Source organism: Leptosomus discolor, chromosome 6, assembly GCF_034619465.1.
Source record: "Leptosomus discolor isolate bLepDis1 chromosome 6, bLepDis1.hap2, whole genome shotgun sequence".
NCBI classification, from domain to species: domain Eukaryota; kingdom Metazoa; phylum Chordata; class Aves; order Leptosomiformes; family Leptosomidae; genus Leptosomus; species Leptosomus discolor.
In genome coordinates, this window is record NC_141396.1 from 67,049,127 (window position 1) to 67,066,630 (window position 17,504).

The 17,504-nt window shown below is 51.9% G+C and overlaps 1 protein-coding gene across 2 annotated transcripts in view; it reads left to right on the forward strand.

Annotated features, from left to right (window-relative positions):
* The first annotated feature begins 1,765 nt into the window (after positions 1-1,765).
* The window catches only part of DHX30 (DExH-box helicase 30), a 28,754-nt gene continuing 13,015 nt past the window's right edge, over positions 1,766-17,504 (forward strand). Inside the window, exons 1-3 of one of the 2 annotated variants that reach the window (XM_086466380.1) lie at positions 1,766-1,800; positions 12,862-12,992; positions 15,382-15,492. In XM_086466380.1, coding sequence (XP_086322506.1) covers positions 1,770-1,800; positions 12,862-12,992; positions 15,382-15,492 — 273 coding nt within the window. In that variant the 5' untranslated portion in view covers positions 1,766-1,769. Of the gene's footprint in view, positions 1,801-5,723; positions 5,938-12,861; positions 12,993-15,381; positions 15,493-17,504 lie in introns of those variants that run through there. The other variant, XM_086466379.1, reaches the window with a different exon arrangement.

The following is a 17,504-nucleotide window of genomic DNA, read 5'->3' on the forward strand; positions in this document are numbered from 1 at the left end:
AGCCTTGGGGCTGTCACTGGTTGCCCAGTAAGGGTCCCCATCTCCACTGGGGATCTGCAGGCGCGATTGTAACTACCAGCTTTGTCAGAGCCTTGCTGGTCAGCAGGGCTCCCGGTTGTCAGTCTTGTAAGCTCCTCCATGTGGGTTTTCATTTTATTTTTTTTCCCTTGGTCTTGAGCAGAAAAAACCCATTTTCTTCAACTTTATCTTATTTTTGGAAGTGCCCTTCTGCCTGCCCCAGCATAGGTGAGATGCTCTTTGTTCTCTTCTCCCCTAACCTGTGCTCTGTCTGTCGGTGAGCCCTGTGGCTCGTCTGCCCCACGAGGCCGTGGCAGACCAGCTTCCCTGCGGTCTCCGGAGCGCGCTTTGTCCGTCTGCCACCCAACAGCTTCCCCATTTCTGTCCTCCTTCAAAATTCGGGAGGCAGGTGCGGCCGATAGCCCCGTGACATAGAGTTAAGAACGTATTGCAGCGTTCCCTGTCATACTCCCGGGTGTCTCTCTCTGATGACTTCATGTTCGAGGACTTACTCTTTTGTGTCAGTAATACTGAGCTCAGATAATTTACCAGCAATACCGCGGGCTTTGAGGTGGTTTGTACCTCGACTGAGATGGTCCCTGCGTGAAGGGGGCACACGGCTGCCATGTGCTCTGCTCTTTGTGCTCTCAATTTCCCTTCCTGCCGTGGCTGCGCTCCACGGTTGAATGCTTCAGCCTTAAGAATCTTGCTCGACCACCACAAAAGAGTTCCCTGACTTTGTCCGGTGCGGTGAGGTGGTTACGCCGAGGATGTGTTCCTCTGCCGATCCCGGTAACTACCGCAGCGCGTATGGTTTTTAATTTTCCAACAGGTCAAATTAACTGTGTTTTTATTTGTTTTGTCATTGGAAAAGACAAAGCGTAGACTGTCAGTGAGGGCAGGGCTGCTTTCGTGTGCCCGCAGGGGGTGGCTGGCTGAAGAAGGTGCTGCGTCCAGAGCCCTGTTGGGAAGGTGCTGTTATTCTAGGCCTCGTTTGCTGCTGCTGAAGTAAACAGTAATTTTGTCATTAGTTTCACTGGCAGCAGAAGTGGCTGGTTGGCAAGCAGGGTAGCTGTAGGGTGGTAACTGGGCGCGCAGGAACAGCCATCGCTTGGGTGGGTAACGTTGGCCTTGTGTGAGCGAGGACCCTCGCCGACCTGATCCCAGTTTGTCAGAAAATCCTTCCTGCTCTGTTAGCGGGAACGCCTGCAATGTATTTAGCGTTTGGCAGGACAGATAGAGCACCCCAACCCAAAATTTAGCATTTGGCGTGACAGAGCACCCCAAAACCAAGTTGGGTTTTTTTTTCTTATTTGAGTGAAAGCTATTTTAATAAGAACTCCAAATAACAGCATTTCAGCGAAGAACGTTATCTAAAGCGCATCGCCCTCCCATCTCTTCTTTTTCTTTATAAAGGGGGGATAATGGCCATAGTCTACCAGCTTCTGGTGTTCTAACTTAGAAGGGGGTTAAAAACTATCCCCTATCAGTATCCCTGCAGAGACAAAGCCCTTCTGAAACCTACACACCGCTGGTCGAGAAGACGCTTCCTCCCTTCGGGCGTAGAGCAGCCGGTTCCGAGGGATGGCAAATCGTGCGCGAACACGTTGCCCGAAAGGGGCAGAGCGTGAGCACCGAGGTGAAATTGGTTGGCAGCAAGTTTCAGCAGCGCTGAGCCCTTGAAACACCTCAAAGAAAATACTAATTCTAACTTCCTCTTGCTTTCCTAGGAATCAACCCTTTTCACTGTGATGGAGATGTTCTCGCTGAATTCCCTTAAAGGTAAGGACCCGAGACAATCTTCAACTCATTTTTTTTCTTTGTTCAGAGATTTAATACTGTAGCAGATTGATGAAGAAAATTACGTTGTAAGAAACAGAACTGTCCTCCTCTGTGCTGGAGAAATGAGAGGTTTGTCCTACAAACGGCTTTGTCAGGCTTCCTTCTCGGTGCATTAGGGACGAAAAAGGAGGTTGAGGTGGCTGCAGCTGGGCTGGCGACAGCCGTGTGACGGACGGTGGGTACGTCTTTTCTGCTGGAGGCACTTTGTTTGTGAGGGGAGCCCCGCGCTGTGGGCGTGAAGGGAGGGTGGTGGCCGCCGGCGAGGCGCTCCCTGCTCTCGGGGTGAGTGGGGCACACGGTTGGGTGGTGCAGCCGGGCCCGGTTACAGTGAGACCAGAGGGTGCTCCGGGGAAACAGCGGCGTTTGGAAGGGGAGAAGGCCTGTTGTGTACCGAGAGATGGCAAGGTGGACTTGTTTGCTGCTTGGCGCAAAGGCTTTTTGTTTTCCTCTTTTACTTTTACCCTCCTAAACACTCCTGCACCCTTTTGTACCAGCTCAGTAAGGGCTTTCTCCGCGGTGTTTGCGTGCTTATTTCATCTGTCAAATGTTACATGTCCTCTTTTCCCTGTCATTGCTTTGCCAACCTCTTTCTTTAGATCGCATTTTTTCTTAAGAAATCCCCCTAGTCACTGGCTGTTTTTCATTTTCTTTTGTTGTTCTTTTCTGAGCTCCATTACTTGGCCTTAAAATAAGGTGCATGGGATGGAATAAAATATGGCTGAAGCAGTGACGGCTCAGTGCCTCCTGCCTCGGGGCAGTCCTGCTCTGCTGTAGCACTTGGGGAACACGGGAGTGTACCAGCCAGTCTTGTACCGCTGCCGTGCTAGTGAGTCACCCGCGTCGTGGGTTCCGTATTTCAGGCAAAAATTCCCAGAATGCTTTCTGTGTCCAGGGCCTGAATGATGTACCAAGTAATTTTAGCTGGAAATAAAAACCCGCTCGTCTGTCAAATAGCGTGACCTGCGTTGGGAGTCTGAGAGAGAGAGAGAGAAGGAGCTTTTCCCGTCAGGGCTAGTGGTTTGTCGTGGCCAGGCTGGGTTTGGGACTCTGGGTGCTGCGCTCTGGGGGAGAAGGAAGTCTCCAGCTCGAGGTGGCTGTGAACGAGCTTCTCCCTGCGCTGCTGCCTCTGCAGGGGCTTGGCTGGGGAAGGTGAAGTAACCACCGCTCACCGCAGGCAGCCTGGGCCGGCAAAGCCCGGGAGGGTGGCTGTGAGCGGTTGCTGCTCCGCCGGTTAACGCTCGCCTGCGAAATAAAGACCCTGGGATTGAGTACGAGGCATCTGTGACTTCTGGAGTGTTGTTCCTAAAGCGAGCCCTACCTGCTTTTTCCGTGCACGTGATGTTGTATCAGTTACGGTGACAAACCACCAGCCCTGCTCGTGCCTACCTTCCCGTGCGCCAGCAGACTGTCTTTCAGCACCTCTCCCAGATTTCTCCTTCCCGCTGACTGTCTGCTTCCAAGATTTTCCCGACGTGTGCTGTATTTATCTGTTTTCTTTTGTTCGCTTTCCTTTTAATCGTCGTGGTCTCCAGCCATGGTTTTCATCTGCTTAGGGCTCTTGTTGCCTTTTGTGTTTCTTCTCTGATGTTCACAATTTGAAACGGCTTAGGAGCTGTGATGATTATTATTATTATTATTATTTTCTTCACTGCTGGGCAGCTTATGGTCTCATCTAGATCCTGGGAAAATGCTAAAGAAACCAGCAACTATATCAAGTTAAGTAGTTCCACGGTAGAGTCATCTTCCCAGAAGAGTGCATTCATGTTTACATGCTGTTTCCAGGCATAAATGCAGTATACGCTGTTTCCAGGCACTCTTTCTTTCTAGTCCTGCTTGAAGCTTTTGTTTCCAAACCAGCTGAAGTTTATTTCTCAAAGTGTGAGTTTGTGCAACGTGCTATCAAAAGATTTACATACGATTCATTTCCTTGAGTGAGTGACTCGTCTGGCGAGATTGTTTTCCTTTTTAGCGGACCAATGCTCTTAAAATTTGTAATCCAAGCCTTTATAATCAGAGTGCCAGGCTAACTTCCATGTCTTTCAAAAAAACAAAAAAAAAAGCAATCCTTTTTGTGTCTTCTGGTGCTGCTTCAAGACCTTGGTTTTTCGTTTGCTGTTGGTTTGTTTTTTTCAGTAAAAAATGACGGCACAGACAAATGGCTAGCTAATTCACAGAGGTTCGAAAAAGGGTGTGGTTGGAAAAGGCAAATTTGGTGTAGCCAGATTTTTTTGGGTGCTCAGGTATGCCCTTCCAAAGTTGGTGTTGTTTGTTTTTTTTTTAATACAGGGTTTTGTTTTATAACTTTCCTCTTCTTGTGGAATACAGGCTTTGTCAGACTTAAGTATGCAATTATGCTAGTTAATCCTTTTGTGGCTTATCAAAGATTTCTCTTTCTGATTCAAAACCAAACAAACAACCCCCCAAAAACACAACAAACCCGCCCTGATGTTTAAACAGCTCATGTAAATTCTTGTTTTACACACGAAATATTCACTAATGGGGTATTTGACATAAAAATGATACCCTGGTTTAAAGAAGCACACAACTTAGTGGTGGTCCCAGGTGTATGTTGCAGCCAGAGATAACAAAATTTTTATATATTAATTGCTGATAAAAATAATTCAGACTTAAAAAAAATAATCCTGTAGCGTTTGAATTTCAGCCAGCAGTACAGCGGGGAGATTTTTATGCCTCAGGTACAAAGTCACCCACAGAGAACCAAATAAGAGGGGAGTCGACTTCAAGTAGGGAGAAGTGCGTGCGGAGGGAAGGTGCTGTCTTGCTCCCCGGTTGATTTAACGCCTTTCGGTGTTTATCTCCAACGTGAGCGAACAGTGGGCTGCGAGCGGGCGCCAGGAACGTACGCTTGGCCGTGAATGACCCGTCTGCAGGTGTGTCAGTGTGCAGGTGGGGGTGTGTGCAGCTGAGGACAAGAAACCCGAAATGACTCTCAGGTTCCAGGGCCGTTTTCTCTGAATTTCCCCTTCTGCATCGTTCTCGCAGCCACCTGTATGGAAACAATCGGAAAGGTTGCTTTGCCTGTAAACGGGCGAGGGCTGCAAGAAACGCGTGCGGGAGTGAAACTGAGGGCAGCCAAGCGCTGTTGAAAGAGCAGTAAAGATGGTTGTGGGTTTTTTCCTCTAGTTGGAGAAGGACAGTAACCGTTCTAAATTCCCAATGGGGAGGACTGGCCTGCGGATGGTGTCGGGGTTGCTCCGATCTTGGAGCAAATGACATCTCTTTGTGGTAACGTTTCTCTGTTTGAAGGCATGCTATTTTCAGGAGGGTTTTGTGGCACCTACAAAATATTCCCAGCCCCCTTTCAGACGACCCCGATCCACGTCCGTGCGAGCACGCGCTGGGCCTCGCTGTGGTGTTTCTGTTGGATGCGTGTGTGTCGGGAGGACAGACAGCTCCAGGCAGGGCGGGCAGGGCTCGGTGATACATGTGCCGTTGATTCTTTAAAAGAGGAAGAAAAGGTCTTTCTGCTGGTGCGAAGCTTCGGCGGGCGGTGCCAGCCCTCTGCCTTCCCACGGAGGAGCCCGGGAGACTTCTGCCGCTCTCTGCCTCCCCGTGTCCTGGCAGGGACGCGAAAGCGGATCCTTCTCCTGCCCCTTTTCCCTCCTTTGGCCGTGTCGAGGCAGCGTGTGTGTGTGTCCCCGCCCCCGCGCCCCCCCGGGGACCCCCCACCCGTGGGCTCAGCATCCCCCCGGGTACCAGGCAGGGGCTGCGGGAGAGCCCGCCTGCGCCGGGTCCTCCGGGCCGCCGGGGGGCGCTGCGGCCCGCGGGGTGCCTTCCCGCCGGGCCGCCCGGCCGCGCCTCTGTCGGCGCCCTGCCTGAAGCCGGCGCCGGGCAACCTCAAGATGGCGGCGCTGGGGCTGCTGCTGCAGGCGGCGGCGGCCTGCGGCTCGGCGGGGCCGCTGCGCCTCTGCCGCTGTTACCGGGCCGCGCCGGGGCCGCGCGGGCTCTGCACCCGGCTGCCGGCGCCCCAGAGCCCCGAGGAGGAGGAAGAGGAGGAGCGGCTGCGGCGGCAACAGCAGCCGGGCGCCGAGGGGAAGGACGCCGCCATGGTGAAGGGTGAGCCGAGGGCGAGGCGGGGCGGGGGGAGGAACCGGCGGCGCCCCCGGTGTGCGCGGCTCGGCGGCGGGGAAAGCGGCGCCGCAGCCTCGGCGGCCCCGCACGCAGCGGAAGGGAGGAGCGAGCCCCGCTGCCCGGTGCTGGGAGGAGGAGGAGGAGGAGGAGGAGGGAGCGTGAGCGCGCCGCACGTCCCTCCCCCCGCGCCTGCAGCCGGGCCGCGCCGCCCGCCGGCCTCTTCTCGCTCCGGGCGGCTGGGCTAGGCCGCATCGGGCCGCCCGCAGCCCCCCCACCCTCCCGCCGGCGGCGGGGAGGGGCGAGCGGCGGCGCGCCGCGGGCGGGCGGCCATCGCGGGAGAGCGGCGCGGCCTTGCGGGACGCTGCCCCGGGGAAAAGGGGCTCCTCGCCGGGATGCGCGGCAAGGGAGAGGAGCCGGCGAGCTGCGGCGGCGTCTGCACGCACGGCTGCGCCGCCGCCGCCGCAGGTAACGGGCCGGTGTGCGGCGGGGGTGGGGGTGGGGGGGGGGCGCTCCCTCGGGGCGGCCGGTGCGGGGGCAGCGCGGAGAGCTCCGGTAGCCGCCGGCGGGCAGCGAGGGCCGAAGCCTTTGTGGCAGCTCCCGCCGCGCTTGCGGCGGTCTTTGTTGGCGGGGGAGAGTTGGGGGTCCTCCGGAGAGCAGAAAAGGGGTGCGGAGCCCTTCGGCTCAAGGTCGCCGGTTTGAAGCCGGGCCGAGCCGGCCCTGGCCAAAAGTCCTCACCGCTCCTGGTGGCCCGCCGAGAGAAAAATCGTAAATGGATCTTTGGCTGGAAACCCCGATGGATGGAGCACGCCCATCGAGCAGCCGCCAGGAGAACGGCTCGGCCGTCGCCGGGCAGCGAGTCCCGTTAGGCGGGAGCGGGAGCAGGAGCAGGCTGCGGGCCCGTCGAGCCCCGCTCCGCCCGCGCCCCGGTACAAAGGGCTTCACCCTGGCCTTCCACCGGGGGTCTTGCTGCCCGAGCCCCGCCACACGCCGGGCGAGGTGCGGGCGGCTCTTGGTAAGGTGAGCGCTGATGTTGGCGGTGCCCGTGAGGCTGGTCGGGGGTGAGGTCTGCCTGAAGCTTGGAAGATTTCATCTCTCTTTTGGATGTCGGTCTTTCAGCCTGCAGCAGAGTCGTGTGTGAGAGGGCGCGGGGTTCAGGCGTCTGGAGGGTAAACGCTTTCCTGCTGTTCTGAAGGGATCGTTAGGTTTTTGAAAGAATATTTGAAAGTGCGCTTTCATGCCGCGTTTTGACAATTGCTTTTTGTTAAGATTGTGAAGTGTGGGGAATGCTTCTAGTTTAGAAAGGCGCGAGTGATTTTGTGCCGGAGGTTACTGCTTCCAGGCTGTGACTTGGAACTGCTGCATTTTCCCTTTTAAAATCACTGGTTTGGTTTCAGTTTTATTTCTTAGGCTGTAATCTTCTACTTTGGAAATTTGGTTTGTTGTTACATAAAAACTTTTTTTTTTTCTTTCCCTCATTCTTCTGTGTTCTGTGCTTCCTTCCCTCCTCCAGTACTTTTTTTTTTTTCCCCATTATTATTATTTTCTCTCTGTACTTTCTGAATTCTTTGGGCCTTGGCTCCATTTTCCTTTCAGAAGCTCTGCTGAGCTTTATCTTGTAGTTCAGAGTCAGATAGTCTTTAATTGTTGCATTCAAGCTGTTCAACAGAGCAAATTAACTTCTGAAGTAAATGCTAAACCACCCCAAATTATTGTTTAATGAGCTGGTCCAGGTGTTGCCTGAGAAAAGCAGTAAACCCTTTTTTTTTTTTTTTTTTTTCCTCTCCTTCCCTCTTTTGTGCTTCATTCCACAGCACTTTTACTGATGTGTGTTTTCAGGGAGTGCTTGAGTGCTTTTATCTTGGGGCTTCGGCTCCCTCATCCTCCCAATTTGTGTGGTGGATTGACCGTGGAAGGCTCTTTGGTGGTAGTGGAAGATTTCACAGGAACAAGTAAAAAGTCCTCAGGGTCTCGTCGGAAGTCTGTCCTGCCTGTAGAGCTGCTGCTCGAACACGTAGAGATGGTGAAAGTTATTTTAAAAAAACCTACGAGGGCAAGTGCTTCTCTGCAGGCTCAGCCAGGTCTGTGGCACTTCTCACTCGTTACTGAGACTTACGTGACCTCTGTTCTGCTCTAGGAAAGAATCTTTCTCTGAGACTAATTAAATTTGCCATCTCATAGTCTCGCAGCAGAATTGACCGAAGCTCTGGCTGCCGTGTGGCCTCATCCCCTTCTCGGAGCAGGGCCAGACTGGAGCGGGTTGATCAGGGCTGGGTCCAGCTGAGTTCCCCGTGTCTCCAGGATGGAGGCTGGCCATCGGTCGGTCTCTCTCTCTGGTGATCTCACTTGCTTTTGAAGAAGCCCTGTCAGTTTTACCAATTTTTAAGTTTGTTCTTGTTTAGGCAGGAACTGCAGGTGTGTTTTAGTGCTGTGTGTGCTTGAAGGGAGCCTTGGTCAGGGTTGCTAGATGATGGTTTAAAAAAAAAAAAAAATCCCAAAGTCCCCAAAAGTAGTGCTGTTTTGGTGTACTCCAGACTAAACTGCCAGGTGGAACCTTCTCTGTCTCCCTCCAGCTCTCCCAGTAAAACATGTCTAGGCTAATTCCTTAAGAAGTGGATATTATGGAGCCACAGGGCTTTCTTCTTCCCTGTGAATTTTTGATGTGTTAGGAGCATTCTTCACTGACTTGAATTTATTACTGCGGGGGCTTATATCTTGATGAGTGTTGTATTTAATAGTTCGTCCTTGCTGCCTGTTTGGTGCTTCTCCGGGGATGCTCGTTTGGTGCTTCTCCAGGGGAGAGAATTTGAGGGAAGATAGAAACTGTTGAAATGTAATGCTGCTCTGTCTTCCTTGAACGAGGCTGTGGGCCGTTTTGTTTGCGCTCTTGTTGTGCCTGACAGTGTCTTCACTTGTCAGACTCGTTGGGGTTGGTAGAAGGCTTAGCCACTAGGGCTGGGAGTTGGTTGGTTCGTTGTTTTTTGGGTTTTTTTTTCTTTCAGCGTTGCTTGGAATTATCAGGGACTTTCACAATCAAGTTAAGCTAGAGCACTCACTGGCTTTGAGGAACTTAAATTAGTTAATTGGCTTCTTTGATAACCCCACCCTGAATTGTCTGCTGTCCAAGGCAGGCTTTTAATACTCCTTCGTGATCCCAAAGCTGCGGTTTGGACATCGTATGTGGCTCTGGCTTGGTGGGAATTGGGTATGAAAATCCACTCTGTTTTGTTTGGGGAGCATCAGGTTATACCCCTTGCCTCCGCAGGGCTGTGGCTACCGCTGATAGGATTCTTACCCAAATATCCCCTCTCAGCAGTGAGAGAACGAAGGCGCCAAGAAAGCCAGTCTGGCAGAGAGGGAAACGTTCTGCAAATGCAGTTCTGCGATTTTTGGATTGTTTCTTTAAAAACTGCGCGCGAGGCATGGCTTCATGCAAGATAAGATCCTTTCAGCTTTCGAATTGGGGATAAGAATGGGCTGAGGGTAATCCATCAAGCCTTGGAGTCGCTGTTGGTACGTCAGATGGTACTGCTGAATATGGCATTGTCAGCGGTGAAGAATACATTGTGTCTCGGCTGGTAATTCAGCGTCCGATCTGCGAGCCAGGACTAGGCTTTGTTACTTAGAGATCCTATTCTTTGCTCTAGAATGGATTAAATATTTAGTCTTCACTGAGGAGTCACCTCAGAATGTGAGAAATTGGCTCTGTCATTAGGTGATTGCATTTATTTTTTCCGGGCTTTTAAAAAGAATGTGCTTTTCTACCTCCGCCTGTTACTTGCCACAAAATTTCTCAGGTTATTGTTTGTGAAAGAGGAAGCAACTAGAGGCCTGATAATAAAGGCTGGTGCTAGAGGTTTGGGGGTTTTTAAATTTCTTATTTATTAAGTGAATTCAGTGCATTTGGGAACTGTGTTACTACTCCTCCCTCCGTGTGTCCCGGCGATGTGGAGTGGGAGAGAAGTGCAGAGTGCCAAAATCTTGGTCACCTTTCCAGTTCTCTTGAACAGGTCGCAGTCTGAATATAGCGGTGCTTGCTGTCGAAGTAGGCAGAAACGTCACGTTTGCTGTAAAATTACAGAGAATTGTCTTTAGTTCTTTGTTAGGCTGAGACCATTTTCATGCTCTCCTGGCCGATACCTGGAAGGTAATTAATGGACCAGTAGTGATCGTAAATCAGAGTAGTTCCTGCATGTTCCCCAGGATTGTCCAAGAGTTTTGCCCAAGTATGTGTGAGAAACTGCAGCCCGTGGGCTTTTATTGTTATTCTTTACCACGGAAGATACCGTGGCTGTCCATCACGTGTAGGAGAGTGGCAGAAAGCCCGCTGGGGGTTGCGTGGTCTTTTCCACATTGGTGTAGTCGAAGGAGGTTGAACAGGCAGCGGTTCCGATCCGTTCGTTTTGACGCTGCCCTCTAAGCACCAGCTTGTCCTCTACATCCCGGGGTGAAAAGCAACACCAGCCTACTAAGGTCTCAGCCACTTCCAGCCGCGAGTCAGGAGGAGACCATTGCCAAATTACAATGCGACCTGGCTTCAAGTGATACCCAGCTCTCCCCATCCTTATCGCAGGCCAGGGAGGTTGGATTTCAGTATCTCCCTGTATGTGTTAAGGAACCCAAATTCCTTCTGTATCTGGTCCGTTTGGCTTCCGAAGGAGGTTTCTGTGAGATTCAGGTGGTTCTTCTGGGGTTTGGAGGAAGAAGTTTCAAAACTGAGCATCACCAGTAATTATTTTTTTCGTAAACTCTGGATCAGCATGCTGGGTTTATTTGCTAGAGAGGGTGATACGATGACCAACATGTTTTTGCTCTCCCTTACCCACGTATCCGCAGTCTGACAAGCATTGGGCCTGCCGTGGTACCACATAACTCTTTTGCCTTCCCTAAACTCCCGAGATTTCCCCGTTGGTCAGCCGAGCCCTCGTAATACATCCTCGTAACTTCAGTTCCCCTTGCCGAGCAGCTTCTTGGGGAGTATTTCTTCCGCGTGCTGGTTACAGAGCCTTGCTCTTAAATGCTTGCTCCCTGCTCTGGAGCCGGTTACTGGGTGGTATCTTCCTTGTAACAACTCCGCAGCTGGAGTTTTTGGCAAAAGGGGGTGGCAGGTCTCGGCGACGCTCTAATGAGCGTGGCTGTTGGGTCATTTCTCCTTGGGTTTGGTAGCTCAGTGTGAAGTTCCAGGTTGTGGTGGTACCAATGATCGTGCGTTGCTGACTTCTGATTCATTGCTGAAGCTTCCCCTGAGCCCCTGTAGAGAGTTTCGAAGCCTTCTAAAAAGTGGCGCTCGGACCCGTTGGCGGTCTGCAAGAAGATGAAGTTCTGGCTGCCCGGGGAGCGCGAGTTCGTGACGTTGTCTGAACGCAGGATCGGAGTGGCTCAGCCGGGCTTGCCGCTGCCGGAGTGGGAGATCCCGTTCCTCTCCCCTGTTCCCTGGCACTGCTCGTGGGTACCTGCAGGACCTGCCGGTGGCTGATGTGTTTCTGAGCCCACCGAAACCCGGTGCACTCCTTTTTTTTCTGGTTTAGCTTTCTGTTGGATTAGGGCTGCAGATCATCTCTCCGTACGCTTGGGTTTGTGCCGGAGCTGGAGCAGCGGCGGTGGCAGAGCCTGGCAGACGTGGCGCCTGCCCCTCGCCGCAACCGCGAGCTGCGAGAGCTGCCCGTTCGTGTAGCCCAGCTACGTCCGGAATTGGTTCTGCCTTCGACTTCATCTCGTCTTGCTTGGGCCGCTGCTCAGATAGAGGCTCTGGGCACAGGGGTGGGGCATGCGAGAGGTGAGCTGGAGCGGCTTCTTCACCAGTTAAAGCCGCTGGCGTGGGCATCCGGGAGGTGGCTGGAACATGAGGTGGGCGTGACATTGCTCTGTCTGGGGGCAGTGGGATTCTTGTTACTGTTATTTCTTTAAATGAGTGATTTGGACGGATCGTTACTATCCCCTTCCTGCAAGCGCCGTGGCCTGAGCAGCATCTCTCCCCCGCCGGGGCAGGGACCTGGGCTCAGCTGGCCAGTCCTGCCTGCCATCGGTGCCTGCCGCCTCGGGCGCTGCTTCTCGGCTTCTGCTGGGGCTGGTTTATCTCCAAAGGCTGCTGGTGAACTTCTTTCCAGGGGCTTCTCTGAGCAATTTAGTACAAAACCGTATTTCCAGCCGCTAACCAAGCTGGCTCGTTAAATTCAAGGAGAAGTCCCCAGGCGTTGTTTTGCGTTACTACCAGTGTCTGGATCTAGTGTGTGACTTGTGTGTTGTCGAGACCCTTGATTTAAGCCCGAGGTGATACATGCGGTTCAGGAGGGGGATGCAAATACCAAAGTTTGTTCCAAGTAATTATTGCTGAGATTGTTTTTGGTAGCAGAGGATGACAAGCAGAGCTGCTTTTGCCTGCGTGGTGAGGAAGCAGCACCAGCTCCGCGCGTTCGCCTGGACTTTGAATTCTCTGCTGGGCTGGTTGTGTTCAGATTCCACAGGGACATGTAGGCTGTCGTTTTTCTGTTGGCACTGTGTTCTTGTGGGGAAACAAGTCTTCCCAAACGGTTACGTGACCGTTGGTGTCCCTGGATCCCGGAGTTGGACTGTCGGTGCTGCAGCTCTAACTACAGGAGGTTTGTGTTTTAGAAGAGGGGGAGCAAACAGGCTGTGCATTTCGGGAGAAGTGTGGGACGTACAGTTTTGTGGCCCGGTTTGGATTTGCAGTGTCGCCTTCGGAGCTCGGGAGGCTTTGCACTCCAGCGTACCGTGTTGCTGATGCCTGGAGACGTCGTAGGTGAACCACTTAATACCTCTGCGTACTTTTCTGTTGGTAACCTTAGAGACATCCGTGCTCGCAGAGCTGCGGTGAAGCAGGTGTTCCAACATGTCTTTGAACAGGACTGCACAAGAATTGGAAGGCATTTAGTTCCTCTGTTGTTTTTTCAGATTCCAGAGACTTATTAAAGGAATTTCCACAGCCTAAAAACTTGCTCAACAGCGTGATTGGACGAGCCCTGGGCATTTCTCATGCAAGGGACAAGCTGGTGTACATCCATACTAATGGGCCAAGGAAAAAGGTAATCCCGTGGGGCTGGGGGGCGGGTGGGTGTGTCGCACGTAGACTGGGGAGTCAGCCAAGAACGCTGCTAATCCTGGAAGTAACTCTTCAGTGGAGAAAATCCCACAAGTGTCTTAATTCCACATAAAAGCTGAGTGATAATCTTTCAGACAAGAAATGTTCTCACTTTTCTTTGTTTCTCTTTATTTCCACGTACTTTAACGGGTTTATAAATGTAGGTCCTGTCCCTCTCCTCCTGTGTGTGGAAGGATGGGTTTTTTTCAAGTCGCTTGCCGTAACTTGCTTTTCTCAGCAGAAAGGCACATGGTCTGTGCTCAAACGTGTTGGGCTGTGTACCCCACTGCCCTGGAAAATGAAAATTTAAATGCTATGGTTTAGACCTTAGTAGGCCTAGATGGTATTGTAGGTTCTAATAGAACAAATGCCTAAGCCTAAAATGTTCAATTGCAACCAGAAGAGAAGAATTTGTTTGCGATGGAGGGAGAATTCTAATACTACTTAAGGGCAAAATGAAATGCAGACCCTTTTTTTTGTTAAATGAGGCAGAGGAATTCCAAGCAAACAGTTTGCCAAGTAGTTTGAGCTCTCACGGGGATGCGAGAGGCCTAGATCCAAATCTGTGCTGTAAACTGAGCAGAAGTTCTTAACTGACGGGCGCTCCGTGTTCAAGGGTTTGCCTCCTTTTATCATACCAGCTCTCAGCCTCGAGCTGGAAGCACTTTCCAGCTGAAGTTTAACTGTAACGTACATTCCAGGAAAAGATTCAGTTCTGATGGATTAACATTTTCCAATAACATTCTGTTTAAAATTTCCCAGACAGTTTTTATTACCACATCCTTTTTAAGCATCCCTGCATTATAGGCAATACACTAGTAGCGCTTACTTTGGGGTTCCTTTATTATTTGTGGTTTTGTTTTTCCTGCTTTTCCTCAAGCCGTAGCGCAGTTTCCTAGCTTAAATTTTGGAATACCATAATTGTAGAATCACAGGATGGTTTGGGTCGGACAGGACCTTAAAGCTCATCCAGTTCCTGTAGCCTCCTTCAGGGGGGGCCTCATCGTTTTGTGTCATCAGTCACCTTCTTGCTAGGAAGTAGATTCACGTTGAGGATAACTTCAGATTGAAACAAAAACCAAAACAGAGTAAAACAAAACAAAAAACAGAAAAAAATAAACAAACAAAAAACCAACCCCAAAACCAAAAAAACCCCAAGAAAAGATCTCTTAGAGAAGATGAGAGTTGGGTCGTGAAAATAACCCCCAAAACAACCACCCAGAAGTGGCTGGGCGACAGAAGGGCAGGTGAGGCAACCTGGAGAAGTCTTGGCTGGAAGTGAGCAGGGTTTTTTTGGTGAGCGCCAAGTAACTTGGTCTTCATGAGACAACTTTTTTTCTCAGCAGGTCTGTGCCGTTTCATGCAGAGCCCCTGGGCAAAATACATAGCAATTTCCTACAGTAAGATGAGATTCAGATGGCAGGCGGGCGGGCAGCCAGATGGAGACTGTTGAAAAGTCGGGAGCCGTTCCTCTAGCCTTAGAGGTGGGGTTTTCCCAGCGGACCTAAACGCCACCTTTCATCTCTGCCGCAGAAACAGGAGAGAATTCCTTAGGCATTTCCCTCCGCTGAGCCTTGCAGAACCTCAGCTACGGCATCTGCAGGGCCAGGAGCAGAAGGAGTTCTTGATTTGGAGCTGTTTTTCAAAAAGGGCAGGCTTCAGCTTTCGGTGTTCTTTGCCTCTGTGGGATTTTAGCCGCCCTCATCCAGCTGTGCTGGTGTAAGGGGAGCTCTGGTGGTGCTGTTGGTTCTCTCGATAGCTCGTGTTGGGCAGCGCAAACTGCAGGCTGGGCTCTCCTGTGCCCCATGGTACGGTAGCTGCGTAACCCACGCGATGTGCTGCGACCTCAAATGACAGTGAGGAAGCAGTTGGGAAGCTTTTCTTGCCGTTGCAGCTGGAATTGCGTTGGAGAGTGCGCGTTGCCTCTCCGGCGTGCTCTGGTGCGCTGCAGCGTGCGGGGGAACAGCTGCTCTGAACCGGAGTTGTTCTTGTAACGAGCTCTTGGCGTTCGATTCCCCTGAGCTGGCACGCCGCGGCCTGTGAAGCTCCGGCCCGGTGCGTGGCACGGCGCTGGAAGGGCCTGGCTTCTGGGCCTGGCGCAGCCGTGCAGCTTCTGGGGGACCGTGGGCACCTCGGGGCCCTTTTTCAGGCTTTTCTTTCTGTGGTCCTGGAATGGAGCTTCCCAGAAAGGGAACCAACAAGCAGTTTGGGATTTTTGTTTGTGCTTCTGCTCTTTGCCAGGAGTTCAGGGATGTTTGAAGTAGCTGTGCTCCTGGAGAGGGAGAGAGGTTGTTCTGTGCTCTCGCACTTTACTGGTTATCTTTGCTTTTCAGAAAGTCACTCTGCATATAAAGTGGCCTAAGAATGTGGAAGTGGAAGGCTATGGGACCAAGAAGATCGATGCTGAGAGGCAGGCGGCAGCCGCAGCGTGTCAGCTCTTCAAGGTGAGCTTACGCTCCTCCTTAGCTGGCAGAAACAAGCCTTTGAGCGTGCAGGCCCCGTCCGTTTGGTGATACCATTCCTGACTTGTATCTCTCTCTTTGCCTGTTCGCTTTCTCGGCTGATCTGTCTGTTAATCAAGGGCAGAGGGTGAAGTGTTGAGCTGTCCGAATCTGTTTGAGCTTAAAAGCCCAATTGCTTCAGCCAGGCATGAACTCACTAGATTCCTTGAGGTCTGGTCTTTGTTCTTGATGTCCTAGACCTTAATCAGCTCTGTCTTAGTCTAGCATCTATGGTGAGCAGGGCTTCCCTGGGCTATAGCTGCTGTTACCGCTGCCTAGCTCACGCCTCTGTCAGTCCACCTGTGTGTCTTTGCCAGCGTGGTACCTGCAGAGCCTCGTGGTTCCTCTCCGTGTGAGCCGCAGCCCGGCACGGACACGTGCCGTTTTACACGTGCTCTCTTCGTGACGCTGGCCGGCCGCTTGCTGACGGCTGGAAGTGGTCGCTGTGTGTGCCCAGCCAGTCCAGTGACAGTCCAGTGCCACGCGCAGTCACGTGACAGAGGTCTCTGTTTAAGAGCTGGTGTTACGGAGCCGCTGCGTGACAATCAGGTGCAGTTCTGTCTGCAGCTCTGCCGCTGCCTGCTGTCTGCAGCCTTGGGAAGCGAGTGTGCTTTTCCCTTCCGTCTGAGGAGTAGGAACGGCACTACCTTCCTGTGAGGAGCCTGGAAAAGATGCTGCGGGTGCTCTGACAATAAGAGAGCTTTTTGATTTGCTTGTGGCTCAAGAAAGCTACATTAAGAAATAACTAGTTTTTAAATTAAGCCTTTGGAAGTTAAGGATCGCAGCGTGGAAACGTAGCAGTTTCTTCAGCTGGCCCCTGTGCCTGGGCTAGTTCCTCTAATCCTGCCGTTAGCAAAGCTTGTTTCACTGACTGCCTTCATTCCTCCTGCTGCATGTCTGGTGCTCGTTCATTAATGTGGACTGGAAATACGTTCTTGTTTTATCCTCACTAGTCAGTCCGCAACAAAAGCGTTGATTGTTTCCTGCTTTCTGTGACAGCCTGGAAGTTTTCAGAGGAAAAACAATTTCTACCTACACTTCTATTTTTCCTCAAATTTTGGAAATGGCTAAACCGTAGTTTAGTTTAGAACTTAAAAAAAAAAAACCCAACGCAAACCAACCCCCCTGACACCATGGATCCAGCATGCAGAGCTTTAACTCTGGTGCTTCGCCCGCTAAACGTGTAACCCAGCAGAAGTCCCTCGTGATGGGCGGCCTTGTGCAGTCATAGCTGTAGAAGTAGCTGCAAGTGCTGCGTTAGCCCCCAGTTCAGCAGAGCAGCGGCGCCTGCTGGGTGCTGACCGTACCGACGGTGAGGGCCGCGGCGAGCAGAGGGAACTCTTGCTGTCACAGGCACTCCTGCAGCACAGAGTAACGCGGTCGTGTCTGGTACGGGGCCCTTGGGAGGCCCAAAGATGTAACCTCTGATTCGTTTCAGCTCTCTGGTAAGACACGGCGTGTGTTGCGCTCTAGGCATGTGTGGAGCTTCGTGGAAGGTCCAGTCCTCAAGGCAGGCGGTGGGCCGGCAGGAATTCGCGACTCTTCTGTTTCAAAACCTGCTGGGTTAGGGAGGTCGTACTGCTGCAGATACAAATAACTGTCCCTGTGACAAGGAAGGAGGTGAACCATTCCCTGAAGTCTCCTCTTGTGTTATCCCAGATTGTACTTGTTCAGGCTAACCTTTCCACCAAAGATGCATCTCATGCTCTGAGGTGGGTTTCACCACCTCAGACTGCTAAATATAGTTAATAGTTTGGAAAATACCGGTAAATCTTGGCCCACCCTTTCTAACAAGCTGTATGACGCTAAGCAGTGGTGCTCTGGGAAGTGAGGCTGGTGAGCAGGTTCCCTTTCTTAAGAAAGAATGGCGGGAGGAAAGCTTTATGTTGCTGAAAGTCTCTTTTGTTTTTTTTTCTGTGGGACAGGAAGGGTTGCTCCTGCGTTTCTCTCCGTTA